We start from the raw sequence: 27960 nt of genomic DNA on the forward strand, positions 1-27960 counted from the left end.
TCACACACAGCTCAATCTCAAGGAGCAGCTCTGAGTGCGTTTCCACAGTGACAGACTTAAGAGATTGCAATGTCCCATTAATAAGCCTTCACCCCCCTCCCTCTCTCCCTCCATGTGCCCCTCCCCACCAACCCCCTTTTCATATGATCCCCAAATGCATCTTGGGAAATGGCAGGAGCAGTTACCGCCACAGGCTGCGATGCTGCAAATTTATTCACTTTTGTAGGATAATTGAATTTTTCCTTCATAGTAGGCCGATTCCACAGGGGTGTGTGTGTGTGTGTGTGTGTGTGTGTGTGTGTGTGTGTGTGTGTGTGTGTGTGTGTGTGTGTGTGTGTGTGTGTGTGTGTGTGTGTGTGTGTGTGTGTGTGTGTGTGTGTGTGTGTGTGTGTGTGTGTGTGTGTGTGTGTGTGTGTGTGTGTGTGTGTGTGTGTGCACTCTTTTTTCCTCTGGACTATTAATAATTGACTGCTTGGCATCTCTTTCACTGCAGATGTATTTCACCTCGCCGCTAATTCTGGCTTTTTCTGATCTGATCTCCAATTTTATATTTCATATTTTTTCCGGTCGGTTGATGTTATTTACAGTCATATTGAACAGGGGGGGGGGGGTCAGGCAGTGTGTTTGACTGTCTCCGCTTCACGTTTGATGCGCGAGCGTGTGAGTTAACTTCAACAGACAGGCGTAAACAGGAACACTTTAAACCTACAACACGGCTGATTCTGAGATGCATGGAAAACAATATTGACGGGTGTGTGAGTCCGTCCTGACAGCGCTCCGTCTCACCGGGAACTTTAAAGGAAGAATGTGTGTTCTTCTAAAAGCCATCTGAGACTCATTACACTTGTTTTGTCCGTCACTCCTATCAGATGTGATCACATTTTACAGTTTCACAGTAACGGAGGAAAACGAGGCGTCCTTGTTGTCAGATTAAAAGATATTGAAGAAGAAGAAGGAGGAGGAGGAGGAGGAGGAGGAGGAAACGTTACAAAAATGGGTCCGTAGAGATGGAAGTGGCTGGTTTAGGGACTAGTGTTAGGGTTAGGGTCCAATTAGGGAAATGACCTTTGGCTTTGTTGGAAATAAGACATTTGGAGGGCTTGGAATTAAGTCAAATACAGTTCAGTAGCCCTATTACAAAAATAAAACGTGCAAATGTCCAGACTAATTGAGCAATGGGTCACCTGTAAGTTCACCTGTGTATCTAAAGAACTATTCTGCTCATTTTAAAGTTCATGTGTCTGTCTCTACTGACATGTCTCCATGCTTCAATGTTCAGAAAGCTCTTTATGTTTCTCATACTGCCTGTGCTGCAGCTCCTCTTTTCACCCTCTGTCTGAAACCAGAGCCCAGTCTGCTCTGATTCGTTAGCTGGCCAGCTCGGTTCTGATTGGTCAACCGCTTAGAGATGTCCCGCCCCTTAGCCACAAAGTTTAGTTGTGTTATATTTAATTTTGCAACCCTGAAAATTCAAACAAGGAAGAAATGTTTAAATGTTTTTGTTTTACAACCTAGGTTTGCAATCTCTTCCAAATATATAACTTTTAAATAAGATTTTGGGTATTTTCAAAACTTCTCAATGGATTTTACTCCATTTTATCCAGAAGTAAGTGATTTTATAATGCAGTATGGAACCTTTGTTGGGGTAAAAATGCACTAATTGAGGCAAAACGTACACTAAGTTAAATGTATCTGCCTATTTAAAGATGAAATAAGGTGACCACATATGGACATGTGAGAAGGTTATAGTCGTGGCACAACAAAAAGCTCATTATCTCCTCCTGTCAGGACACCTTTTCCTTTCACACTGAAAACTGACAGAAAAGAGGTTTGCAGAAGGCGGCAATTTTTTACAATTTACTTCCAAAACAGTAGCAAGCAAAGCCTTCGTTTATAGAATCTCCCCAAGCCCCCAGATTGGGTTTCTGGATTTAGTGAGACTTCTCAGAGTAAAGGTAGTGTGCAGTTGAGTCTGGCAGCAAGGCTCGCTGCGCATTACCATAAACGTGTCTGGAAATGAGAATCTAATACAATCGTTGGCCGAGTATCTGGCCGTTTATCTCGGGCAAACAAGACAAAAAGGACGAGCCTAACTAATCAGATATGAAAGTCCCACGGTCGCCGGTTACAGTGCGAACACCTCCTGCATGAAAAATAACCAAAGTGAGATTAAGTCTGCAGAAAAACGGGAGCGTGGATTTCCCCTTTAAACAGATGCACATGTGCTGCCAGGATCTCTGTATTCAGGTCAGTGTGTGCATTCAAAGCACACACAAACTATGTTCCTCAGCATCTTTAATGACCTCTCTCTCTGTCTCTCTCTCTCACTCACACACACACACACACACACACACACACACACACACAGCAACATTCAAATATTAATGTCCAGGAGAAGCCGCTGTGTTATTGTTCTTGATGTAGCTTCAGGCGCTTTCTATTGCTCTTGCTTTGGTTCATTCTCTGCCGCCGCAAATACAAAACGCTACAAATACAAACTTTACTTCTGAAAGCCTCGGCTCGGATGTGATGCTGAAAGCTTCAAATGTGATCGTGTAGCGCGGTGCACATTAATTATCAGAGACCTTGCGGACAGATGCATGGCAGGAAACGCTGGCTTGTTTGCAGGAAGTCGTTGTAAACAGTTAAAGCTAAAGCCGGTGGCGCGGCGGCGTTGCATCAGCGTCTGATGAAACAACAGTGTCAGACTCGCAGGGTGTCGTTCTGTTTTCACTCACAACTTGAATTTAATGAGTGGACATCCTAAAGTTTCCACTGCATGAATACAACTGGGGGAAATGCGTGTAAAATAATGGCAAAAACATGTGGAATTTGATTGCATAATGCAGACATGCTTCATTAATAACGATACCAAGCTGGCACACAAAACTCGATCCTATGAAGGTGGGAAAAATATGTTGTCCTACTTATATTTAGACGTTTTAAAATACTGTGTCATTGAACACCTCAGTTCAATGTTCAAAAAGCTCTTTCATCTTCTCATACTGCCTGTGCTGCAGTATGTTAACACAGACATCATGATTTTGACTTGCCTCAAGTCTTTATGCTAAGCTAGGCTAATCACAAGCAGCACACAGACATGAGATTTCCTTCAAAGTTCAATTGTTTCCTTCTGTTTTTATAACCAGCAGCGCTTTGTGTTGTCTGCTCTTCACTAGACGACGGCTCACTGTAATGATCGGTGTCTTCTTGCAGCAGAAATACAACTTTTCTTTTAATCATAAGTCTTTATTTCCTCCCTTCCTCTCCGTATCTGACCCCCCAGTCTGGCTGTGTGGAAACCTTGCCGGCTCTAATTAAACTTTGGGCAGATTAGAACTTTGCCTTGTCAGTCTTTATTCATCCTTAAACAAGTTATTACTTTTTGAGAAATTAAATTAGCCGGCAATTAATTAATCGACACAGAGCTGGGAAAGAGGACGATAGGGGGAGGGAGGTGAGGGGGGGGGGGGTGAAAGTGGAGGAGAGGAAGACAGGAAAGAGGAGGGGAAGAGGAGTCGGGGGTTTGGCAACAAATGAAGGAAAAGGAGACAGATTTATCTCAAAGACGGAGGAAAAGAAAAAAAGAGAATTACAGATATTTAAATGTCATCTGTTCTTTCGCTAATTAGGAAAGAGCGATGAAGATTTAGAGGGTTTTTTCTTCCAAACATCAACATTTGACGCCTTCTGAAGTCTGAACCAGCCTCCTCTTCCTCCTCCTTCTTCTCCCACCTCATGCAAAGGAATTATTAAACATACAAGCACTCCTCCCCTTCTCCTCGTTTCCAAAATCAAACATCTGACTCCTTTTGGCTGTAAAGATACCATTAGTATAAGTATAAGTGTTTTGCAGCTTTTCAGATTTGTATTTCCATTTACTTTTCCAATTAAAGGAGCCCCAATATGCTCCTTGGGTTTTCCCTCTCCTGTAGTGTGTTCCATAGGTTTTAGTGCATGTAAATGGTCTGCAAAGGATAAAATCCCGGTGTTCCCTCCAGAGGGAGACATGGCTTCCGCTTTAGTTTTAGGAAATCTTTATAGGAACACAGAGTACAGCTCCAACCAGGATGTGTGTGTGTGTGTGTGTGTGTGTGTGTGTGTGTGTGTGTGTGTGTGTGTGTGTGTGTGTGTGTGTGTGTGTGTGTGTGTGTGTGTGTGTGTGTGTGTGTGTGTGTGTGTGTGTGTGTGTGTGTGTGTGTGTGTGTGTGTGTGTGTGTGTGTTTACTCATTACTGCACTAAGGATTTGTGCTGAGGTTGTCTGTGCCCATGAATACAGACACATGTTTACAGCAGTGTGTCTTCACTGCTCAGGAGAAACAACAACACTGGTGTTTTTTCCGGGATGAATCAAAACTACATATACAGGAAATCTTATTACGGTGGAAAAATCTCCAGGCTCTGTGGTGGTGATGATATTCTGCAGGGAGGGGGGGGTTGTTGCACCTCCATACAATCATATACTGTGAAAACATGTGGAGGTTTGCCAGCTGAAGTTAGCCTCTCCCTGGTTCATTCCATATCCAATATGATTTTTCAATTGAATTTTGATTTATTACAGCAGGATAATCTCATCATATTATCATCACTTTATCATTTCTGACGTAAAGAGCTAACCATAGGCCATAAAGGAACTACAGCACGGTCACATGACTTCACGTCTCCACCGCTAAGCTAAAGGAGGCTAATGTTGAGCTATAAAGGAACTACAGCACGGTCACATGACTTCACGTCTCCACCGCTAAGCTAAAGGAGGCTAATGTTGGGCTATAAAGGAACTACAGCACGGTCACATGACTTCACGTCACCACCACTAAGCTAAAGGCGGCCAATGTTGGGCTATAAAGGAACTACAGCACGGTCACATGACTTCACCTCACCACCGCTAAGCTAAAGGCGGCTAATGTTGGGCTATAAAGGAACTACAGCACGGTCACATGACTTCACCTCACCACCGCTAAGCTAAAGGCGGCTAATGTTGGGCGTGATGATGTTTAGTCGTCTCATTTACACACTTAGCATGTAGGTTTATGTATTTGTCTTCTAACTACAAACACATTCAGAAGATAAGGGTGCAAGAAGTAATAAAGTGCTGACTCATGTTAAGGTTTAGGACTTATTCCTGCACCACTACTTCCATTGAAAATCCTTTTTTCTGGACAAGGCAACATGCTTGAATATATAAAGCAGCAAAGGCTAACCCTAACCGTAGGCAAGCCATTAACCGTTTTTTAGCCACACAAGTTCTTTTACTGGGTTCTTCCAAATGAAAGCTCTTGTGTTTTTAGTTTGAAGAATGGAAAAAGTTTTCTTGGTCACCAACATGTTTTTAAAAGGAAGGTCTCCTTGTGTGTGTGTGGGTTGCCGGCGTCACCACTGATTGCGGCGGGGGAAGCAGCAGCACGTCGTCAGCTCTCTCCTGAATGTCTTTGAGCGCACCTCCTCTCACTCCTCTATTGTTCCTATAAGATAAATTGGAACCATTGTCATCTACAGAGAAAAGGCATTAATTGAAGGTTTTCCTGCTGTAGCTTTAACTGCAACACACAGAGACACACACACACACACACACACACACACACACACACACACACACACACACACACACACAATTCAAAGTAATTAAACACATTAACACTTCAAGCAGAAGCAGAAAAAAGAGAAGCTCTCTTTTGTGTACATTCGCTTCCATTTATCACCCAAAACCGAGGGGAAGGAGGCGAGGCACGAGGGGTTTAGCATATCTCTGCCACTAAAGTGATGGAGCGGAAAAGAGGAAGGAGAAAGGAGGGGGAAGATGGGAAGAGCGAGCCCATGTGACTGGGCTTTTTACTCTTGTCGATAGCGTAAAATGTCAGACACTCATCTGGAAATTATTTCCATTTCATACCGCTGACATCTTCCCGAGCGGGGACTCTGAAATCTAATTAGATTGACCGGAAAATGGTGACCAAGGTAGCGGAGTGTATTATGCAGAGAGAGAGACGGTGAGGGCGAGCGAGTGTCCCCGGGGTTAACTGGAACTCAGGAGTGCAGATAAGGGCTACAGGGGGGAAAAACTCAGGAGGGCTACTCCATTTTAAACAGCCCTGACTAATAGAGGCAACCTTGAATTCAGCGTTACGGCCCTCTGACAGCGCCTCGCCGAGGGGACGCTTCAGCTGCAGAGATAGCTTTTCCTCCTCCAGGGGTTGCCTCAGAACTTTGAAAACTTCCCTTAAGTACTGATGAGAAACCTGGAATCAGCAACTAATGCTGCTTAAACCCTCTGTGGTTCAGGAAACTACACCCTGTTGATGTAGTTATTTAGGGTTACGGAAAGTCCAATGTCTTACATGTCAATCCTGCATCCCAATCTCTGTAAAGGTGTGTATTGTACCAGAATCAGAATACTTCTATTCATCCAACCTCATGGAAACCAACATCATTACAGCCAGTGCAGATAAAAAGGCAAAATAGGAGAGTAGACTAACTAATTAAACAAAGAAGCACATATTAATAAATTACAGAAATGAATACTTACATATCCATGTGACACAACTAAGAAGCAGCAGTTTCTAAATGATTGAACGTATAAGAAGGGAACTTCAGTCAGTTAAAGCACAGTGTTATTTCACAACACTGTTAGGTTGTAAAGTAGCAGCCAGTATTAACAATGTTAATATTGGTGGAAAATTGGAAGTAATTGTCCAATTTGGACGTCAATCTTGCAGATTCTTGGATGCTATGTCAGGATTCTGGCTTTTGTTTATACTCTTCTCCACCCACCTTTAGAATGGGTCGCTGGTACTCAATCAGAGCATCGATAAGGGGGTGATAGCCGATAAATGAAACCTTTACAGTAGTTTGACTTTTTAAAACCCTAATGTTTTTGCAGGATTCACATCCAATGAAGAGGTTGCATCCAAAACAGAGAGGTGTGTTTGGTATATGGGATTTTTAGATATGCAAAAGGGCTTATTTTAACCTTGGTTGATGAAACATTGCTGCTGCCTGCACGAGGTAAACTCCTCCTGCTCTTTGGTGCCTAACGATGCAGCGCTCAAAGGAAAAGATGTGCTCTGCGTTTGCATAGGATGAGATCTTAAGAAACAATACCCTAATGTCTGTATTTCATTCTTGAGGTGAAACCGTTTTTACATCATGCTGTGCTTCAGTCTCTAATGAGAGTCCGCGACGGTAAGAAGCCTCTTCATCATCTGATCATCTCTCGTATCGCCTTTGATGAAGCTCAGGGCTTGGGGTGAGGTGCGGCGGCGGTCATGTCCACCACCACAGGAAGACCTTATTAGCCAAAATGGTTATTGATCTTACATGTCGGCCACAACCCAGCCAAACTCTTCCCCCTCGTCACGCTCGCCAATTAGCCTCATCTCAAACCCGAGCCAATTAGTTCTTGTGCGTAATTAGGACGAACACGACCCCCGTCAGCTCGGCACTAAGTCCTCTGATTAGAGCTACAAATGGCCGGGAGCAGGGTCGCCCTCCGACCAACCCCCCATTCAGTTTTTTAAACCAGCGAGTCAAATGTTGAGCATATCAAGACATTTTGCAACCGTGCTACACACTGCACACATCATGAAACCACACGTCCTGCCTTAACACATACTTTACCTCTAGTTTATCAAAGGACATGTTTTTGTTTTATTTCCTGCGGTGTGCAATGTCTCTTTATAGCAGAAACTATTTGTATTCACTTGCTGACCCATGTCCTTGTTGCTTTGTTGGTTGTTTGTTTTTCTGATCACTGAAATGTTGCAGTGGATGAACGTTTGGACTTCTAGGTTGCGGTCGATGCCATAAAAGTTAGGGTTAGGGGTTATTTCAACTATGCTGCGCTCAAAGGGAAAGATATGCTCTGTGTTCACAAAGGTCTTAAGAAGCAATACACTTCAGAAGTAATTCATTGGAATTTCCTTAACCAACTGTGTGTGTCACCTAACCCTAACCCTGACTTTTAGGGCAGATCGATCGCAACCTAGAAGTTCAGAGTTTCATCCACTACAACTTTTCACTGATCAGAAGGAAAAACCAACCAATAAAGCAAAGGTGTAGGGTTAGCAAGTGAATAGGAATAGTTTCTACCAATTGATTGCTTGTTTTCATGAACGGCTGAATGTTGGTAATTGTGGGCCGACTTTATCTCCTTTCCATTCGGTAAGGCTTGTCCCAGTATCTTCAAACAGCTCTTATCACGGCTGAAACTTTGAGATTTTGAGGTCATTTGACTCCTTATTTCAATCTAAGAACTTTCAAAAGGGGAAGGAACAGGAGAAAACTATGTTTTAGTAACAGAAACTATGCTTATAACTACAGAAAGCTGCAAACGTGCAACCCTGGCCACACATGTATATTTGCACACTTTTACTGCTCATGTGCGACTTTCAGTAGAAATGAGGCGTGAAGCAGACAGGTTGTACTGAAGCAGCGATTAGATCAGATCATGCCTCTGCAGGAGCGACCGAACAGAAGGTGAGCTCCCTGTTTATCTTCTCGTGTCCTCGTAAACGTAACCTGCTCTGAGATGGCTCCCCTGAGGAAGGCGCTTGAGTGTCAGAGAGCTCGTACAGTATATAAGTGACAAAACACAAACAGACAGAGTGGGGAGTGTAGCGGGAGGAACATCTGTGAATGAACTCGGCACAAAGACGACTGACACTTAGAAAGTAAACGTAAGAGGGTTGATGTGACACAATTTCACGCTTTAGATGGATCCCAAAGCCCTTTCAAAGTACACTTCCTTCAGAATCATCCAGTTTTACTCTGATTGAGGTGTTTACCGGAGGCTTTTTTAGTCAGAGTTTTAGAAAAATGCTGATGGCATGAGAGGAAAAGCTATGGCTCAGAAACTAGGGCTCTGTTTACGCCTGTTTGTTGATATTGTGCTTTAGTGGTGCATAATCCCAGACACTCTCAATTAAATTAGCACAAACCAGTTGTCACACAGGAAGCCTGGAGCTCCTCGGGCCCCGGGGAATCACGGGGCCTTGGGTCAGTCTGGAGCATTGTCTGGGATGCTAATCCAGGCTTGTCTGGAGAACATGGACACAGCATGGACATCTGACCGGTAGCATTGGACAGAGCAATGAATCAGACATCTTCATTTTCTTTCTCACACTGAAGCAGTTTTAAACTCTTATTCAGATTATACATGGAAACAATTCTCTGCATTTGTTAAGGTTTAAAGGATGTCCTCTGTGTCGTTATAACTTTAAAGGTGTAGGTGAAACTCATACAGTTTCCTGATTAGCTGATGCCTTTATTCAAACAGGAACAGTCTACTGCAATCAGGAAAGTGCTGGGAACTGGATTCACAATATGATTTCAACATATTTAGAAAGACAAATGGGAATTATAGAGTGCTCATTTTCAGGTTCAAAACTCCCAATGGAGGGAATTTGGGGATTTTAGCCTTTGCAGACCTTTTACGTGCGCTAAATCCTATAGAACACACTACAGGAAAGGGAAAACCCCAAAAGCCTCCTCACAGGCACAAACTCAGGGGTCAGAGGTCACAGTAGTAGTTGTAGTACAGTCTGTCGTCCGGCTGCACTCTGCTGCCGAGTCTTTTCTCTGCCGTTGTCGTCGCAGTGAGTTAAGTTTGCAGATTGTTCAGCCGTGCAGCTCCGGGGGCGTCCGTGCTTTATAAGCCTCCTGCTGACACCACGTTCAGAGGCAAAGCACTTATTAAACAGCCGCTCCGAACCCAGCAGCCACTCACACGTGACTTAGCATTTTTGCAAGCACCTTGCTTTTTTGCATGGGAAGTGCTTAAAAACTAAAGTCCACGGCAGCAGCGGCTGCGAATGTGGGGGGGGGTGGGGGCACAGTGCAGCCGCTACTCAGCACTCCCCGGGATTAGACTGCACACATCAACCCCGCAAACAGACAGAAAAGCCGACTTTAGCTGGAAAAAAGGAGGCAATGAATTTAAATTATGCATGAAGCGGAGGGCATTTTGGGAAATAAGCGCCATTCCTCACGAGGGGCCACCCCCCCCACCTCCGTAAGCCCCCAGCCTCGGGTATCAAAGAACGATCTAATGTCACGCACAGAAGAAAGGTTACTTTCTGCATACGCATTGATATTTCTGCTTCCATCGCTAACCTTTCGCTATTCTAAACTGTGATTCTTTAAATGCGCACTCAGCCCTGCGTCCCTTTGTCTGTCCGTCTCCGAGGCGCCGGCATTAAGGGTAAAATAAAGGGGAGAAAGGGGGTAAAATCACTATCAAAAACATCAATTGATATTAGAAAACAGTCAAATGAAGCATTCCCTGTTTGGTCGTGTGAAGGAAGAAGCAGCTGCGGTGTTATTTTTGCCTTAATTGGCTGTTTGTGCCACATAATTACGGCTTTAGCGTGTTTCTTCCTCCTTCAAATCAGCTGATCCTGTTTCACGCTCAGCGCCCTGCGTTTGATATGTGGTTTCCGTCTTTCAGCGACAAATTAGGAAAAACGTTCCTGGCATGTTGCGAACTATTAGTGACTTTAAAAATATGCACTGAGCTTTAATTAATTTCCTTCAAATGGAGAGCTGTGTGTGTGGATAAAGGGATAAAGTCAGTATTAATCTTTATCACCAGCTCCTGCCAGGTATGTCGGATGTTAGGGGGACAAAACAACATTTACAGAGGTCTTTAAACACTTTACCAGTCTTCTGTCAAATACAGTTCAGTGCAGGTAACTTTATTATCTCAAAGGAAATTGTTCAGCCAAAGAAATTAAACACAAAGGCCACAAACAAGCATCCAAACACAAAAATACACAGAGCGGTGGGAAAACAATCCAATAAAGGACAGTTTGGATACTTCAGTTCCTTACACTGAATCTACACACCTGCAGTAGACCAGTCACTGTGGTTTCACGCACTGGTTTGCTGCTTTGACGCCTCAAGGTTGGCATTTTGACCGTCCCCATGATGGTTTTAGGAACCACATGGACCACCAAATGCTGGAAAATACATTTTGCTGGCAACTAACTCTGACAATTAACTTTAAAGAAGTGAACACATTGTGAAAATACACTGTCAGTCAAACTGAAGCCCCGCCTTCAAGCATAACCTGCTTTGTTTCCCTTTAAAAGTTAACATTATTTACAACTTGAACATTATGATGCATTAACATAGACTTGAAACTAGAAATTGAGACCATGAACTCATCAGGAAAATGGTTCTTGGCGTAATTAATTAAGTCATAAGTGGGGTCATTTTCTCGTGGTCTTCTATACATTTGATTGACTCGAACCATGTGTCGCCCCCTGCTGGATATTAGAGAGAATGCAGGTTCAAAGACGTCCAACATTGGCTTCACAAAGGTTTCACCTAACGTGATATACAATAAGGTACAATACAGAAAAAGGGAACGGACTGCACATTTGGGACAACTGTGGCTGTTCAGTTGTCTCTCAATCGGATCTATCCCAGCAGGCAACATGTTAATGCATCCTGTGCCAAGTTGGACCCTATAGCATGGCCAACGGTGTGTGAATGTGTGTGAATCTATGCTTGTGCCACCTTGCATGGCAGCCCCTGCCTCTGTATGAACGGGTAAATGATGGTTTGTTTATGTAAAGCGCTTCGAGGAGTCGTAAAGGCTGGGTAAAGTGCTGTCGGAAATTGAGTCTATTTGAGTCCATCCTGTCCATGCAGTGTAAAAAGTGCAAAATAATAACCCCTCCTTCGGTGAGCTTTGTACTTTAACTTGATCTCCATCTCTCACCTTGTCTTGTCTTCTCACTGTACATTTTACATTTAATTGAATATGCTATTCCTCGGACACTTAATGTGAATAATATCCTACTTTCACATGTTTTAGCTGTCCCTCCATATTGTATAACTGACAGATAGTCCACATATTCTATCAAATGAAAATATATAACTTTTTAGTTCTGTTTTATTTTCTGTTTGGAGATGTTTGTATTTTATGTTTGTGTCTTTTTATTTTCGCATTATGTGCAATGCCTTGTTTTAACATGCTAATGTCATAAAAAGAATTCCCAAATGTTGTCGCTTATACGTTACTCATCCCTTCTTTGACTCTTTGTGTCTCTCTCTGCAGACCTCAGGCCTCTTCCCGATGTGGCGATGACTGGTAACTGCACCCACGAGTGCACCGAGTTCGGCCACTCCGACTCCTGCTGGATGCCCGGCGGCGAGCCTTCCCCCACTCGCAAGGTATCCAACAACGTCCCCAAGCTTTCCACCTTCGTGCCTTACCAGGAAATGGACGGGCAGGAGCAGCTGATGGCCAACGGCAGCCCCAAGCCCCTGACGGAGGAGCGTGGGACGGGTACTGGCGGCGGCGGCGGCAGTGGTTCCAAAGTGGCTAACATGCGGTTCATGACGCCCTACAGCAGTGCCTACCCCGGAGACCCGTCCGGTAAAGACTGTGGGCGTGAGGAGATCCCGCTGAGCCAGGCGGTAGAGTATCACTCAGCCACCACTCCGACCGGCCAGACCTCCAAGAGGGAGATCTACCTGTGAGGGCGAAGCCTTCCACATTAAATCCCCCTGGGAACCACCTCTCCTACGCACCTGATCATCCCCCGTCGCTGCTCGCCACCACCTGTCCCGCCCCCTCACTGCCGCCCCCTGTGCCTACTACTACCAACGCCCCTTCTTCCTTTTTATAACTGCATCCACCGTACAAGGCTTTAGACCCTCGCCCACCTCGACCCACTGCCTCCACCCTCCTCTAAAAACCAATCAAATGTAAAATAGAATGAAATCAATTGAAGAAAACACGCGGCGACTGCTGCTGCGGAAGGAATGTAAACTACACCACATCGTTGTGATAATTTAATGGGAAACTATTTAGCTACTCACGTATTTGAGTTGGATTTTTGTGCGTTGCTTTAGGCTTTGTTGCTGTGTTGGAACAGAAAAAGAAAAAACACCTTCGGGGAGGAGAAGGAAAGAACTATTTGTAAATCCTACTTAAGTATACTGTGCAATGCTATCTATCCTGAATATCTTTTGGATTTGTTTGATTTGTTTTTTTAATTTTTCTCTGTCGACTCCGGAGCCTTCGGGAAATACATTTCCGAGCCGTGTTGCATCAAATCAACTGGGCTTGTTTTTATCAGGAACAGCTTGTCATCAACATAAGACGTTTGTAGAAACGCAGCTGTTTTCCAACCTCCGGAGTTGCAGTTTTTTCAGGTCAGTTAATTTTTTTTGTTGCTGTGAAGAGGTCTTTTTTCAGTGTACAGAGCTGTAAATACTACAAACAGTGACAGAGGAAACTGCTGTGGCTGTAAGTGTGGATCCGTGGCTGTCGTGCTGTCTGCAGAGCTTCGTGTAACGTCTGATTGATGGACTGAAAACTTCGGCATGCACAGAGGAACGATGCCACGGCGTTCGCCTCCCACTGCAGGAACCTCAACTCTTGAGCATCACCGACGGTGCCGAGTTATAAACACAAGACTTTTTATTTTAACTCTCTACGACTTTACTACTCGGATCAACTAGGGTTTAAGAAGGGTCAAAATCATGTCAATTTACTCATAACCAAGCCAGTGGGTCGGTCAAAGCTGGGTATCCAAGTACATATTGTATTCTTAATGCTCTTGTCAGTAGTATACCATGAAAGCGAAACCAAACGTGCGATGGTTATTGTCACAGGAAGCTATCAAAAGAAGAAGTCCCATCGAAACATACACTTTGTTTTTTCTCTGTAAAAAAATATCCTTCATTTTAGAATATTTCAACTTTTCCACCAACAGCATAAGAACCGTGTAAACATATGATTCCATGTCAAACAAACATTCACATGTGGGATGTTTAGGGGTTTTTATATAGCTTTGTCTTTAGGCTGATCGTTGTGGAGATGAAATTAAAAATAGTATATCAAGAACAAACCTGAATTGGCCACATTTCTTTAAAACTCATTATTGTTTTTGAAGTCAAGATAAAATGTCAAACAGTAATTGGCTCTTTCTTCACTAATGTGAAAATGTGTTGTCTGTTTATGTTTGAAATCGACCTAAACTTCAGAAAAACATCCAGAAAAAGTCCCTGAAATGGTGATTAAAAGAGTACCAACTCAAAAGGGTTTATCCTCTGAGGAGCAAGAATTATCCCGGCAGGCTGATGATTTCCTTTTGGATATTTAAGTGAAAGGAAATTTGTCAAAATGAAGAAAGATCAGGGAGTTTTAATCCTCTTGGGAACATGAATATTCAAAATGCATTCAACCCATTTGTTTTGGAGATTCAGAACCTGGTCGAGGATCAAATCATAAGCATCGAAATTATGAGGAAGAAGAAAAAGATGTTGTGTTTTCATCCTCTGAGAAAAGTGAATATTTATTCATTTGGAAATGTGTTGTCCTGACGTAAAGAAATCAGTCCTTAGATTCATCCTCTCCATCTCCCCATTAGTCTGGGAGATACTGAACCTGGTTGGGGGACAAATCTTGGGTCAGGTTTGGAAAGGTGCTGCTATAACGAAAGGTTGGAGGTCATCAGAGTCACTGGGGTTTCATCCTCTGGGGATCATGAATATTCAGAGTTAATTGGACTACAATCTGCCTGTTGGTTTTGGAGATATTGAACCTGGTTAAGGACCAAATCATGTGTCAGAAAGCTGCTGATTTAGGTTTTGAAGAACATTGAGATGAAGCTGCATCAAAATCTGCTTGGAGAAAGATTTGGTATTGTAATCCTCTGAGGAACATGAATATTCAGAGTTAATTTGACTATAATCTGCTCTTTGGAGATACTGAACCTGGGTAGACAATTAAACCAGGGTCAAGTTTGGAAACGTTTTTCTGGTGGTGATGCTGAAAGCAAGGTCAGGTTTCGTCCTCTTGGGAACATGACATCCACAGCCAGTCGTTGATATATCTCACTTAAGTTCCTGCAAGAAAGCATAACATCCCTATCGTTGAAACAATCCTAACCCATAATCAATTAATCACATGACGATCGCTAGACTCCTAACACAAAGCCTTTAAAGACCCAAAAGAGGTGATAAACGGTCTGTTGTGGTCCCAGCTGTGAGTATCCGTCCACCTCGGCACAGCTGTGGGGTGTGTGTGTTGTGTTTGTGGAAACTGGAGAACGTTTCCCCGCTGTGTTTTGGAGCCTGAAGGAATAGCTCTCTGGTCAGTGTCGCCTCTTGTTAGTTCCCACCTCTTTACCTCCTCAGTGTGAGGCCAAGCAATTTGGCATTTAGCAGAAGTATTTATTAAACCTGTTAGCTCTGTGCAGCAGGGGAGGTGGTGGGCTCCACTTCCTGCGGTGCTGCAGGATTAATAACACCTGTACATGCTTCAGTCCACTAACACCCCGCCACAGCGCGCCACAGAAACCATGATTACAGCCCGAGGCTCTGCACATTACCAGCGATCATTTGCGCCAGTAAAAGCGTGAGGAAGTTCATTCATTCTGAGGCCTGTGTTAATGGGTAATGGGAGATTTTCACCTGTAGTGATGCACACAAGCTGAGAGTGGATGGATGGAAGGGAAGGCACAGTGAGAGACGGCGCTGCACACGCTCTCTCTAACAAGTCTTACAGTCTCACACTGAGTCCTGAAGACTTGAAACAAAGTGAGGAATCAGCCGGATAACTTCCCCGGCTTCCAAGTCAGTGTGTAAAGTGTAGGAATGCATTTATATTTTGCACAAATATCAGCATATTTCCTAACCTTTAGGGACTGGACTAGAAGCTCACACAAAACTAGAGATTTATTGATCTTAAAATAACTACTGACCATCTTCAAAATGTTGAAGTTCGACTTTATGCAGACGACCTCTTGGTGTCCATTGTGTGCTGCACCTAAACCAAACATTGGACCTTAAATTCTCTGAATACAACTCAATTATTGGAGATAGGATGGTGTTCTGTCCACTGCCACACCTTGTCTGATCCAGAGTTTATACTATGGAGTTTGTTTAAGGAACAAAATGAAACTAGAAGTCTAGCGTTCCTCTCCTGCTTCAGCTCCCACTAATTTATTCATTTCTCGAAACGTCCTGAAACAAAGAAAGCTGCCGTGGGAAAAGTGGGATTATCTCTCGACGGCTGAATATGAGACTAAATGACTTTGTTTTCCGCTGCGTTGTGTGATGTGAACATCCACCTCCAGTATCACAGAGGGAACTTCAAAGCGGCGCCGGCAGGCAGCAACGCCTTCAAAGTTTAAACACGCTGCTAAACACGGGTCGCTGCGTCTCTTCTATTAGGCAAACAATCACCTTAACTGAGAAAACAGAACCCCTGCTTCCTTGTTTTCTGCTTAATTGGCTCTAATTTTAGACCCTGCATACATTTGTTTGAGGCTCGAGGTAGGGGGGAGGGTATCTCGATTCAAACCCCGATTTGTCCAGGCTGCGGAAGGTGGTTTGATTCATGGGCGTCGTATCTGCCTGTTCAGAAAGCACGCTGTCACAGTGGTCCCCAGCACATAAATCTCCCATCATTCAACCCTCCCTGTGACAGAGATTTAGAGTTCACCGTCACCGCTCCCCGTCTCCCCTCCTGTGATTTAACGCCGGCGCTCAGAGGTCTTGATTGATTATTTACACGCCCAACTCGGAGGTCCACATCGACTCTCCTCCTTCCTCTTTTTCCCATTGCCACGCTTCACCGTTTCCCCCGTAAACAAGTCATTTTTTTTCCTCTCCGTAATGCTCCCAGGCGGACGCTGTGTTGTGCTGCATGGGCTAAAGATAAAGGAGAGAGGCCGGAGTCCTGAAGCGCCGGGTTACCCTCAACGCTTTGGCTTCAATTAACCCCAGGAGAAGGAAAGCAACCTCTGGTGACCTCTGGTGACCTTCAGTGTTTCTGTTGACAGACTCAAGACTTAGGGTGTGTGTGTGTGTGTGTGTGTGTGTGTGTGCGTGTGTGCAGTTATTTTTGATAAAACAGGTATGCAAGGGTTTTAAACGTTTTCTATTTTCCAGTTTCCCAGCCAATAAAAATAAGGAAATTAGAGTGGATCACATGGCCAAAAGTATATGGACAGTCATCCATTTCAACCGTAGGATGTATTTGAATATGGGAAAGTTGTATTAATAAATCCAATAAAACCAAATAGAATAGGGGGGAATACAAAAATGTAGCTAAGAATGAATATAAAAATAAAATTAGAGATTCAAATCTGGGAAATTTAGACAAATTCCATATTTTTCAGTGAAAGTTTGACTTCAAAACATTTATATTTACAGTATTTCATTTGTCTCATTGCATACTGTATGTAGTATATATGTATTCCTTTCACATCAACATTTCCTACTTACAAAATTCAGTATGCATGCATTTCTGAAATCAGATAAATATTCTGGAGAGGAATCAGTCGACAAAGATAGAAAGATAGAGGAGATCAATCTCAGCAGCTGCTCCTCCTCTCAATTAGTCGTCTGTAGATTTCTAAAGCCCCCTGAAGCTCTTCATACTTCTAAATCTCTCAAATATATTAAAGGGGAATTTTACTAATCAGATATCAGAGAGTATTTGACAGGATTGAGAGGAAGGTCTTGAGCCTTTTACTTTAATATCTCTGCTGATGTGCATTATTCACCTCCACAGGCAGCCTGAAAGTCATGTTGTATTTCTAAATACACAATCAACATCTAAAATGATCCATGTATAAGGTACTGTTTCAGCGCTTACTAAATTAAAGTTCACTTCTAAAAACACTTTAAAGACTCACTGATTTATAATTAAATGCATAACTTCTGAAATGCTTTGGTTTGTTTGAAATCAATGAATGGTTTACTACTGACAGGCATTATTTGTGAATGAAATCCACTGCTGTGCTTTGACCAAAATGTTTGGTCTCCTGAAACACAGACTGCGTCTCAAATATATGCTTTATTGTTTCTGTAGTGATCTCTTGTACTTGATGCATTCATCTATATCTTTCAGCCAACACATGTTTGCAATGAGGAAGAAACAGCTAATAATCTCCACCTCGGAAAAATGTTGGTGGTGGAGACCAAAAACGGAGCCAAAATTGAGGGATAATTGGACTTGCTTTTACCCGGTAAAACATCCAATGGGACAATCACGTTATTGTGTTAGCTCTGTTGCTAATATAGGTCAGTTTGTGTGATGATAGCTTGTTATACAGGCCAAAAGTTGGCCAAAAATACAAATTCAGCTTTAACATTATGATCAACAACCCAATTTTTTTTCTGATTTTAGATTTTCCACGATAACCAAAAGTTTCCTAATAAATCCGAATGTTATTATATTTATTTCTCACACTGATTTTGAATCGTACCATTGTGAGAAAACTTCACACTCTCTTCCCAAAAGTCACAAAACTTCTGTTCAAATCAAACAGATTGCAGTGACATCAGGTTTATTTGACTCAATGTAATTTTAGAAAATAGGTTCGATTTCCAGAAGGTAATTTGAGACGCAGTCTGTATTTCTGACGCAGTTTTCCTCTCTTTATGAATCATGTTGTTGCACCGGGATGTGTTCCTAAAGGACCGTGAAACATGAATGTTTTTTTGGTTTCTAAATCTGTGCAGTTTAATGAGACCTTCACTTTGATCAAACACACAAAATGAAGTATTATTGTATTCAATGTTTCTCCTCAGTCGGACTCAGTCAGTGACATTATGACTCAGTGAATTCATCCTCGTTCCTCTGTCCATTTATATTTAGTCCGGAACAAGTGTCACTCTCATGATGTCCTTCTTTTTATGCCATTGATGGTTTTATTGAAGTCGCAGAATTAGGAAACAGCGGAGGCTTTATTCAGAGATCTTCCTCCATCTAGAGGCAACTCAGAAGCCCATTTCCAAACCTTTAAACATGTCTAAGTGCTTCAGTCATTCAGGTTTCTTCCTCAGAATGCAGAATGCTGGATGAACAACATTTCATTTGGTATATTAGAAAGGAACATGTCGTGATTCCTACATAAATGTACTTTAATTAGCGTTGGCTTACCTTAATGTTCTTTAATTAAATATATATTATTTATACAGAACATTATCACATTTGTCTCAGGGGGCTTTATGATGTCTGAAAACACCCAAAGAAACCCCAAAATTAAAACAGCTGCTGTCTAACTAACAGCTTAAACTTCGTATTTACAGTTTATTTAAAACCTTGTATCTTCAATTTGTTGGGGGAGATAAAATGCAGAATTGTTACAAAAACTTCCCTTTTTTTTATAACGTAAGAAAACAGTACTTTAGTTTTTTTTAAGGAAGTAACCCTTTAATATCGCACCTGTTCTGCTACATCTGAAATGATTTGGAAGGCCATAACCTTTTAAAGAGGCTTGCCACCAAATTAAATTTACATTAAATTGGGGTAATTACCGGAGACAGAAATATTGAGACTTAAAGTAATAAGTTTGGCTCCGCTGAGAAAACCAGCTGGCCGTTTTTTTTTTCTTCTCAACCATGAGAGCAATTTAACCAATTATACATATCCAAACTGTTTTGACAGGCTCTGTAATATCTCCTTAATTGACTTTGACAAGTAAAATGGGTAGTGTCCCTTTAATAAAACACAAGGCACGACAGCTTTGACTGATTAATATTCTTTTAGCGTGAGTTTCTCTCTCATTAGTGTCATTTTTAGGATCAAATGTCTGCTTTGCATCCCAGTGGTTTAACAATAATTGAAACTGCAACTCAAAACCCACACTGAAAATCTTTCTGCATTTGATTTTCATCAGTTCTGTGAAGTTTATCAGTAAAAAGTCAACAGTGCGAGAGCGAGAGACAACATGAGAGCTGCAGACTTGTTCCACATGAAACCATGTGATAACGTTTGGAGTGGTTTGCTGTTTTTTGGTTGTGTATTATACTGAGGCTGGAGTCTCTGAGGAACGAGGCTTCAGCTGAGCATGAGACAAACCAACTTTATAAATATTATACATTTTCGTTGTTGTCGCGGTTGCTTTTATCAATGTTATGGAACCAACACTGCTATAGTCATATTGTATGAATATAAATGGTCGTTGCTGTTTTGTACCGGACGCAGCGGTGTAAAGGATGTTTTCTGAGCGGGCGGACGGGACTCTGTGTTTCTTTACTAAACCCCAAACAGGAAGTCAGGCTCCTCTGATGGAGAGTGGCAGTGACCTTGTGATCATGCCTTATCTCAACCACAAGATCATGCTTTGATTCCTCAGGATGCGAGACAATTAGCCTTAAGAAACAACATGAGCAGCACATGAACATAATTACTGAACATCACGAAAAGAACATTAACCCCAACAAAGAACGAGCCAACTATTTTTACAGGCGGTGATTTTTCAGTGGAGAAAAAACATGAATATAATGAAAGTGATGTAATTAACTCAAAATAACAATCGACAAATCATAATTCATGAGCTGTACAATTTGTTATCTCGACTGAGTATGTCAATTATTACCAAGCTGATTAGAAAAGTTTTGAAATATGAAAAAATATCAGCTGAGCGGATTTTATGTAGAACCAAAAGTTCTACTTGGAAATGTGTTATTTATGGGAGAGGATTAGAGCCACGTGAACATTTGAGGTCTGACCAAAAGGGATTTTTCTTTTAAGTTCTGAAATTAAAGTCAAAGTAAGAATGAGAATAGACTCCCACTTTTTTCTCAAAATTCTTAATATTTTTTCAAAATTCAGATTTTTTTGGGGGTATTCCGAGTTTTCTCCAAATTCCGACTTTTTCTCCAAATTCCGACTTTTTCCTCAAAACTTCGACTTTTTCCTCAAAACTTCGACTTTTTCCTCAGAATTCCGACTTTTTCTCCAAATTCCGACTTTTTCCTCAAAACTCCGACTTTTTCCTCAGAATTCCGACTTTTTCTCCAAATTCCGACTTTTTCCTCAAAACTCAGACTTTTTCCTCAGAATTCATGGACGAAAACTAAAGCATATTTTGTTCACAAATTCAGACCTTTTCTCAAAATCCTGAGAAAAATATCTGTTTTCCAAATTCTGTCTTTTTCCCCAAATTCAGACTTCCGTAGTTATTGTATGTGCAATCATATTTTGTGCTAACCATCAAAAAAACTACGGGGGTTTAAAATAATTTCAATTGAGAAAAAAAAATATATGAATTTAAAATCCTTACATAATTTTGAGGCGATGAAACTAGCAGCAGTTTTCAGACTAAAACATCAGATGTTAGCTTTTAAAAGGTATTGTTAGAGGAGATGATGGTTAATGAAGTCATCCTGTTGGGATATGGTGTATTAGATAATTGGTCTGTGATAATAGGATTACTCTGTCATCTTGAATTAGTTTTGCTGTATTGAAAAAAATAAGTATCATGGCAGCCCCGAGCTTCCGTGCTTTAAAGATGGATTGAGAAATATTTCAGTTTCTTTTCACCTAGAAGAAGGAAACAGCAGGACAGAGCTGCCGGATCCCGTTTGTCTCTACAGAAAGTCCACGTTTGTAGCCTGATTGTTGGTCGGTTATATTTATAGGAACATTGCTAGTGATGCCTTGTTTTTTGTACAGTTTTATGTACATGCAAGTGTAGGTTTTTAAAAAATGAAGATGAAAAAAGTATATATATTCAACAATGTGAAGGAAATCTGACCCTGTAGGACTATATCGTCTAAAGTACCGTAGGCTTTATTAAATGTAGGAGTGAAGACGTCTCTCCGCCAATCATTTACGCTTTCCTTTTCCCATGTTCGTGCGGGCTGAAGACAAACTGTACATTTTAGTTTCTTTGTTTTTCTTTTAAGGAAGTTGGGTGACGTAGTTGTTGGAGCCTCATCTGTTCTCTCTTTTGATCAGCATCCGCATGTTTGAGTAAAAAAAAATAAAAAAAATGTGGTCTTTTATTTTTGCTGAGCAAATCAAAGAAATACTATCTTGTAATTACTCCTTCCTTATAGCTTTACAATAAAATACATTCAGTCAAAAGAAGCTGGTGGCTGTCGCTCTGTCTTTGTTCGTCCTGCATGTGGAAGTGGGGACAGGTTTTATAGAAATGCAATTGTGTCTGTCTTCAGTTCACACTTTGTTTTCAAAGGTTAAAGAAGAAAATGGTGACTGCTGGTGAGGGAAACATTATTACACACCACTGAAGTTTAGCCATCAAAGGGAGGATATACTTTTGAGAAATTGCTTTTAAGAGAGTAAAATACATTACATACATTTCTCTGGTTTTCTGCCTAGCAACAAGAAAAGAAAGCGCTATGCCTAAAAGTCAGCAGTGGCAACGCTGCCTCCTACAACATGATGTTTCCATACAACTTGACGGCTTCCCCAGTTCCAAGGGATTGTCTGATACCATATTTGAAAAAACAGATTAAGGAGAAAACCCTTTCAAAACTTTCATCACAATGCAGTTTATTTTGTAATCAAACATAATTCTTAGGAGGGGAAAAGACTGGCAGTAAAAACCTATGGTCCGATCCACCTCAACCGAGTCTTGAGCACTGTCCTGATGTTGATGCTAGATGAAAAGCCTAAACGTGAGATCATGGGATCACTTTTAAATTGTTCTAAAGAGGCCCTATTATGCTTTTGGGGGGTTTCCCTTTCCTGTAGTGAATGTAAATGGTCTGCAAAGGTTAAAATCCCAATGGCTACATACTGATATACACCTGAACATCAGCAGGAGAGGACTCTTTAAAGTAGAGACACTACATACTGATATACACCTGAACATCAGCAGGAGAGGACTCTTTAAAGTAGAGACTCTACATACTGATATACACCTGAACATCAGCAGGAGAGGACTCTTTAAAGTAGAGACGCTACATACTGATATACACCTGAACATCAGCAGGAGAGGACTCTTTAAAGTAGAGAAGCTACATACTGATATACACCTGAACATCAGCAGGAGAGGACTCTTTAAAGTAGAGACACTACATACTGATATACACCTGAACATCAGCAGGAGAGGACTCTTTAAAGTAGAGACGCTACATACTGATATACACCTGAACATCAGCAGGAGAGGACTCTTTAAAGTAGAGACGCTACATACTGATATACACCTGAACATCAGCAGGAGAGGACTCTTTAAAGTAGAGACGCTACATACTGATATACACCTGAACATCAGCAGGAGAGGACTCTTTAAAGTAGAGACACTACATACTGATATACACCTGAACATCAGCAGGAGTGGACTCTTTAAAGTAGAGACACTACATACTGATATACACCTGAACATCAGCAGGAGAGGACTCTTTAAAGTAGAGACACTACATACTGATATACACCTGAACATCAGCAGGAGAGGACTCTTTAAAGTAGAGAGACTACATACTGATATACACCTGAACATCAGCAGAAGAGGACTCTTTAAAGTAGAGACACTACATACTGATATACACCTGAACATCAGCAGGAGAGGACTCTTTAAAGTAGAGAGACTACATACTGATATACACCTGAACATCAGCAGGAGAGGACTCTTTAAAGTAGAGACACTACATACTGATATACACCTGAACATCAGCAGGAGAGGACTCTTTAAAGTAGAGAGACTACATACTGATATACACCTGAACATCAGCAGGAGAGGACTCTTTAAAGTAGAGACACTACATACTGATATACACCTGAACATCAGCAGGAGAGGACTCTTTAAAGTAGAGACACTACATACTGATATACACCTGAACATCAGCAGGAGAGGACTCTTTAAAGTAGAGACACTACATACTGATATACACCTGAACATCAGCAGGAGAGGACTCTTTAAAGTAGAGACACTACATACTGATATACACCTGAACATCAGCAGGAGAGGACTCTTTAAAGTAGAGAGACTACATACTGATATACACCTGAACATCAGCAGAAGAGGACTCTTTAAAGTAGAGACACTACATACTGATATACACCTGAACATCAGCAGGAGAGGACTCTTTAAAGTAGAGAGACTACATACTGATATACACCTGAACATCAGCAGGAGAGGACTCTTTAAAGTAGAGACACTACATACTGATATACACCTGAACATCAGCAGAAGAGGACTCTTTAAAGTAGAGACACTACATACTGATATACACCTGAACATCAGCAGGAGAGGACTCTTTAAGGAGCCCTTCAGGTCATTAAGTTCCCTCTGTTACGGAGGAAGCGTGTTTATCAGATGATGTTTTTATGAACTGTTTTCTTTGAGATACCCTCCTCTGCCCTAAAATGTTTCCGGAGTGTCTCACTGTCTTTTCAGCGCCGCTGTCCTGATGTTCCTCAGGAGCCGTAAACCCCTCGCCTCGGCTTCCTCCCCATTATTGGATTCCATTTGGGGAAAATTGACTCGTGAATCCTCAAGTTGCCGTGTGTCGTGCCCTAAAGCGAGATACCACCCAATCACGTTTCAATATAAAAACAAACCCTGCGTGAGGAACATGAAGCACACGGGGGGTGGGGGGGGGTGCTTATAGCGCTGTTGCATCGCATTACAGCAGTAAATTGAAATTCGGGGCAGAATGATTAAATTCATTGCCACACAATATTTCTGGGAACAACAAATAGGGAATATTATGGCGGTTTGTTTTGAGGAGGATGACACAGTTGCAGCAGGTTGCTTTTCTTCGCAGTCTTCTCCCCAAAGGTTTCATCACTTTACCCCAATTCTCCTCTTGTGTTTTCCTATTTAGGCTGTTTGTCTTCTCCTCCTCTCCCCTTTCCTTATTTCTAAACACAATTCCTTTCATCTCGACTTCCTTACGTCCTTCTTTTCTGTCCTAACTCCTCTTTTACTTCCTCCTTTCCTCTATTTATCCTCTTTAACTCCTCTCTCTCTTCCTTTCTTTTAACCCCTCATCCTCCAAGGTTTGCTTCTTCACTTGTTTCCTTCTTTTGCTCCGCTTCGTCACAAAAACCATCCTTTCTTTCGTTTTCCTTCCTTGTTTGCCTCCTTCCTTCCTACCTATCCTCCTTTTGTGTAGTTGTTGTCTTTAATCTCTTTGTGTCTTTTAATTTCGTTTCCTTTCTTTTTAGCTCCTTATCGTCCACTTTCCTTCTTTTGCTACCACTTCCTCACAATCTCTACTTGTAGAACTTCTTCCTTGTTTGGCTCCTTCCTTCCTACCTTGATTCCTTATTTCCTTCCTCCTCTCCATTTCTTGTCCTCCTAGTGTCCTTCTTCAACTCTTCTTGTTTGTTTGTATCTTTACTCCCATATCTTCTCTTGACTCCTCGTCATCCAGTTTTCACTTCCTTGCTTGTTTCCTTTTTTCTCTTCCTCCTCCTCACCATCACTGTCTTTCCATCCTTCTTTCTTTCCTTCATCCAGATTCCTTCATCCCTTCTTCCCCTCCTCATATACTCTTCCTTACTATGTCCTCCTTTTTCTTTTATACTTTCTTTTTGCTTTCTTTTGTTTCCTCCCTTCCTTATACTTCTTCCAATGTTCCTTTGCTCCTCATATACTCCCTTGTCTCTCATTTCCTCTTCTTACTCCCTCTCTTTTTCTCCTGTCTTTACTCGATGCATTAGGTTTTACATAATAATTTTTCCAGAATTCCTTCCTGTCATTGACTCCTCTTCCTCCATCGTCTTCCTCTTTATCTGTTTCCTCGGATATACTTCCTTTCGTTCATCTCCTCTCCTCCTCCTCCTCCTCTTCCTCTCTCTCTGTGGTTATGTGGAGGCGGGGATGTAAAGCAAACCCAGAACAGGAAGCAGATGATAATATAATAACGTGAGATGAAACGGTATAATATAATAATGTAAGATGAAACTGTATTGATTGCTTTAGGGGAAATAAGGTCAGAGCATCAGCAGAGAACAGAGGAGAAATTAGAGCCGAAGAACCGAGGAAATAAGATATGCAGGAGGTATTCTCAGTTTCAAGGTGATAAGGGCACATTGAGATAAATGTGTGAATGCCAAATATTTCAAAATGTGACTTGGTATGACAGCAGTGTGCAGACAAACGTATCTGGAAACTCTGGTAGAATTTAAAATACATTTTTGAAACTTTTTAAAAATGTATAGCGGCCTAAAAAAAACATAAATCCATTTCATGGGAGACGGAAACGGGTACTGGGTGAAGAGGAAGATGAGGAGGAGAGGAGAGAAGTGGTCAGGAAATACTTCTTTTAGGTACAGAGATGAAATATAGAGAAAGAGAGATGTGGTGCAGGAGAAACCTGGGAATGAGTCAGCATTTTAATACTCTTCTTGTCTGGAAATCAATGGGTTTGGTTAGATTCCTGAAATAAGGTCTGTGGTTTACACAAGAAGAACAGATTTCAACTTGTTGTCCTACAATTCTAAAATACGTCAGTAAATACCCGACTGGTTTATCTACAAAGGGCGGCTCCTAACAACTGTCTAAATGAGACAAACAACCGTCATCATGCCGATAATTAGCCGCCTTTAGCTTAGCGGTGGTGACGTGAAGTCATGTGACTGTGCTGTAGTTCCTTTATAGCCCAGCATTAGCCGCATTTAGCTTAGCGGTGGTGACGTGAAGTCATGTGACTGTGCTGTAGTTCCTTTATAGCCCAGCATTAGCCGCATTTAGCTTAGCGGTGGTGACGTGAAGTCATGTGACTGTGCTGTAGTTCCTTTATAGCCCAGCATTAGCCGCATTTAGCTTAGCGGTGGTGACGTGAAGTCATGTGACCGTGCTGTAGTTCCTTTATAGCCCAACATTAGCTGCATTTAGCTTAGCGGTGGTGACGTGAAGTCATGTGACCGTGCTGTAGTTCCTTTATAGCCCAACATTAGCCGCCTTTAGCTTAGCGGTGGTGACGTGAAGTCATGCGACCGTGCTGTAGTTCCTTTATAGCCCAACATTAGCCGCATTTAGCTTAGCGGTGGTGACGTGAAGTAGAGCATGACACGGGAGTGGATTTTCACTCCTGTCCCATCCCGCTCCCAGAAAAAAAATCCTGTCCTGCACAATCCTGGTCAGGAGTAAAAAAAATAAATCTTGTCCTGTCCTGTCCTGTGTGGAACGACTCCCAATCCCATCCCGCTCCCACTCAAAAGTACTCCCACTCCTGTCCCACTCCTGTAAAAAAAAATCTTTGTGTGTGTGTTAATAGGGCCTACCTGTATGCATATTTGCCACCTACTAAGCAGTTGTAGTCGTTTGGAATGGATGTCAGTTGAACCAACACAGTCACTACATTTTCATCTAAGTTAGATTAATCCTAACGTGTTGCCGAAATGTTGCATATTTACTTGGTTTACTTTTCTTCTTTTTCGGTTTATTTCATGCAATTTTAAATGGCTTTTTAACCATATTCCTTTCACAAACTGACACTTGGTTACCCCCAAAGATTTGCACGCAGCATAAACCGTATTACTGCCATCGAGTTCCACTCTATTAAACTTTTGAAGCGCATCAGACTTTCCCTGAAGTGGTACGAGTCTAATAGACGGGTCTTTATTTTTTACCTTAACTTGCAACTTTTCCTTCTCGCCGAACGCTTGCGCATCCATTGTCGGTGTTGTTTTCCCGCTTGCGTTTTTTGTGTTTCTTTTCCGGTAGCTGCTGGCACAGAACGGAAGTCTCAAAGCACTATTGGATTTGTAGTTCTATTGACCCATGATTGACTGTTAATTTTCTGCTCGAGGATTGTAAACATGAACGGATGTAATTGTGGTTGTTTTACACGGTAAAAAAAATAAATAATAATAATCATCTATTTTTGGCGTTCCCGCTCCTGTGGATTATTATGGATTATTATTCCTGTCCTGTCCCAATCACGAGATGAATACAATTTTGACTCCTGTTTCACGTGAATCCGGCGGGAATCACGTGTCCTGCGGGAATTCCCGACAAATGTCATCCTCTAACGTGAAGTCATGCGACCGTGCTGTAGTTCCTTTATAGCCCAACATTAGCCACATTTAGCTTAGCGGTGGTGACGTGAAGTCATGTGACCGTGTTGTAGTTCCTTTATAGCCCAACATTAGCCACCTTTAGCTTAGCGGTGGTGACGTGAAGTCATGTGACCGTGCTGTAGTTCCTTTATAGCCCAACATTAGCCGCATTTAGCTTAGCGGTGGTGACGTGAAGTCATGTGACTGTGCTGTAGTTCCTTTATAGCCC

General features: G+C 42.0%; 1 protein-coding gene across 1 annotated transcript in view; it reads left to right on the forward strand.

Moving 5' to 3' along the window:
* Positions 1 to 21827, forward strand: part of LOC134860110 (uncharacterized) — a 98293-nt gene extending 76466 nt beyond the window's left edge. Inside the window, exon 3 of the mRNA XM_063876951.1 lies at positions 12060 to 21827. Within this exon, the coding sequence (XP_063733021.1) occupies positions 12060 to 12484 (425 nt within the window). The 3' untranslated portion in view covers positions 12485 to 21827. The remainder of the gene's footprint in view (positions 1 to 12059) is intronic.
* Positions 21828 to 27960: the final 6133 nt, after the last annotated feature.

Source organism: Eleginops maclovinus, chromosome 23, assembly GCF_036324505.1.
Source record: "Eleginops maclovinus isolate JMC-PN-2008 ecotype Puerto Natales chromosome 23, JC_Emac_rtc_rv5, whole genome shotgun sequence".
NCBI lineage: Eukaryota > Metazoa > Chordata > Actinopteri > Perciformes > Eleginopidae > Eleginops > Eleginops maclovinus.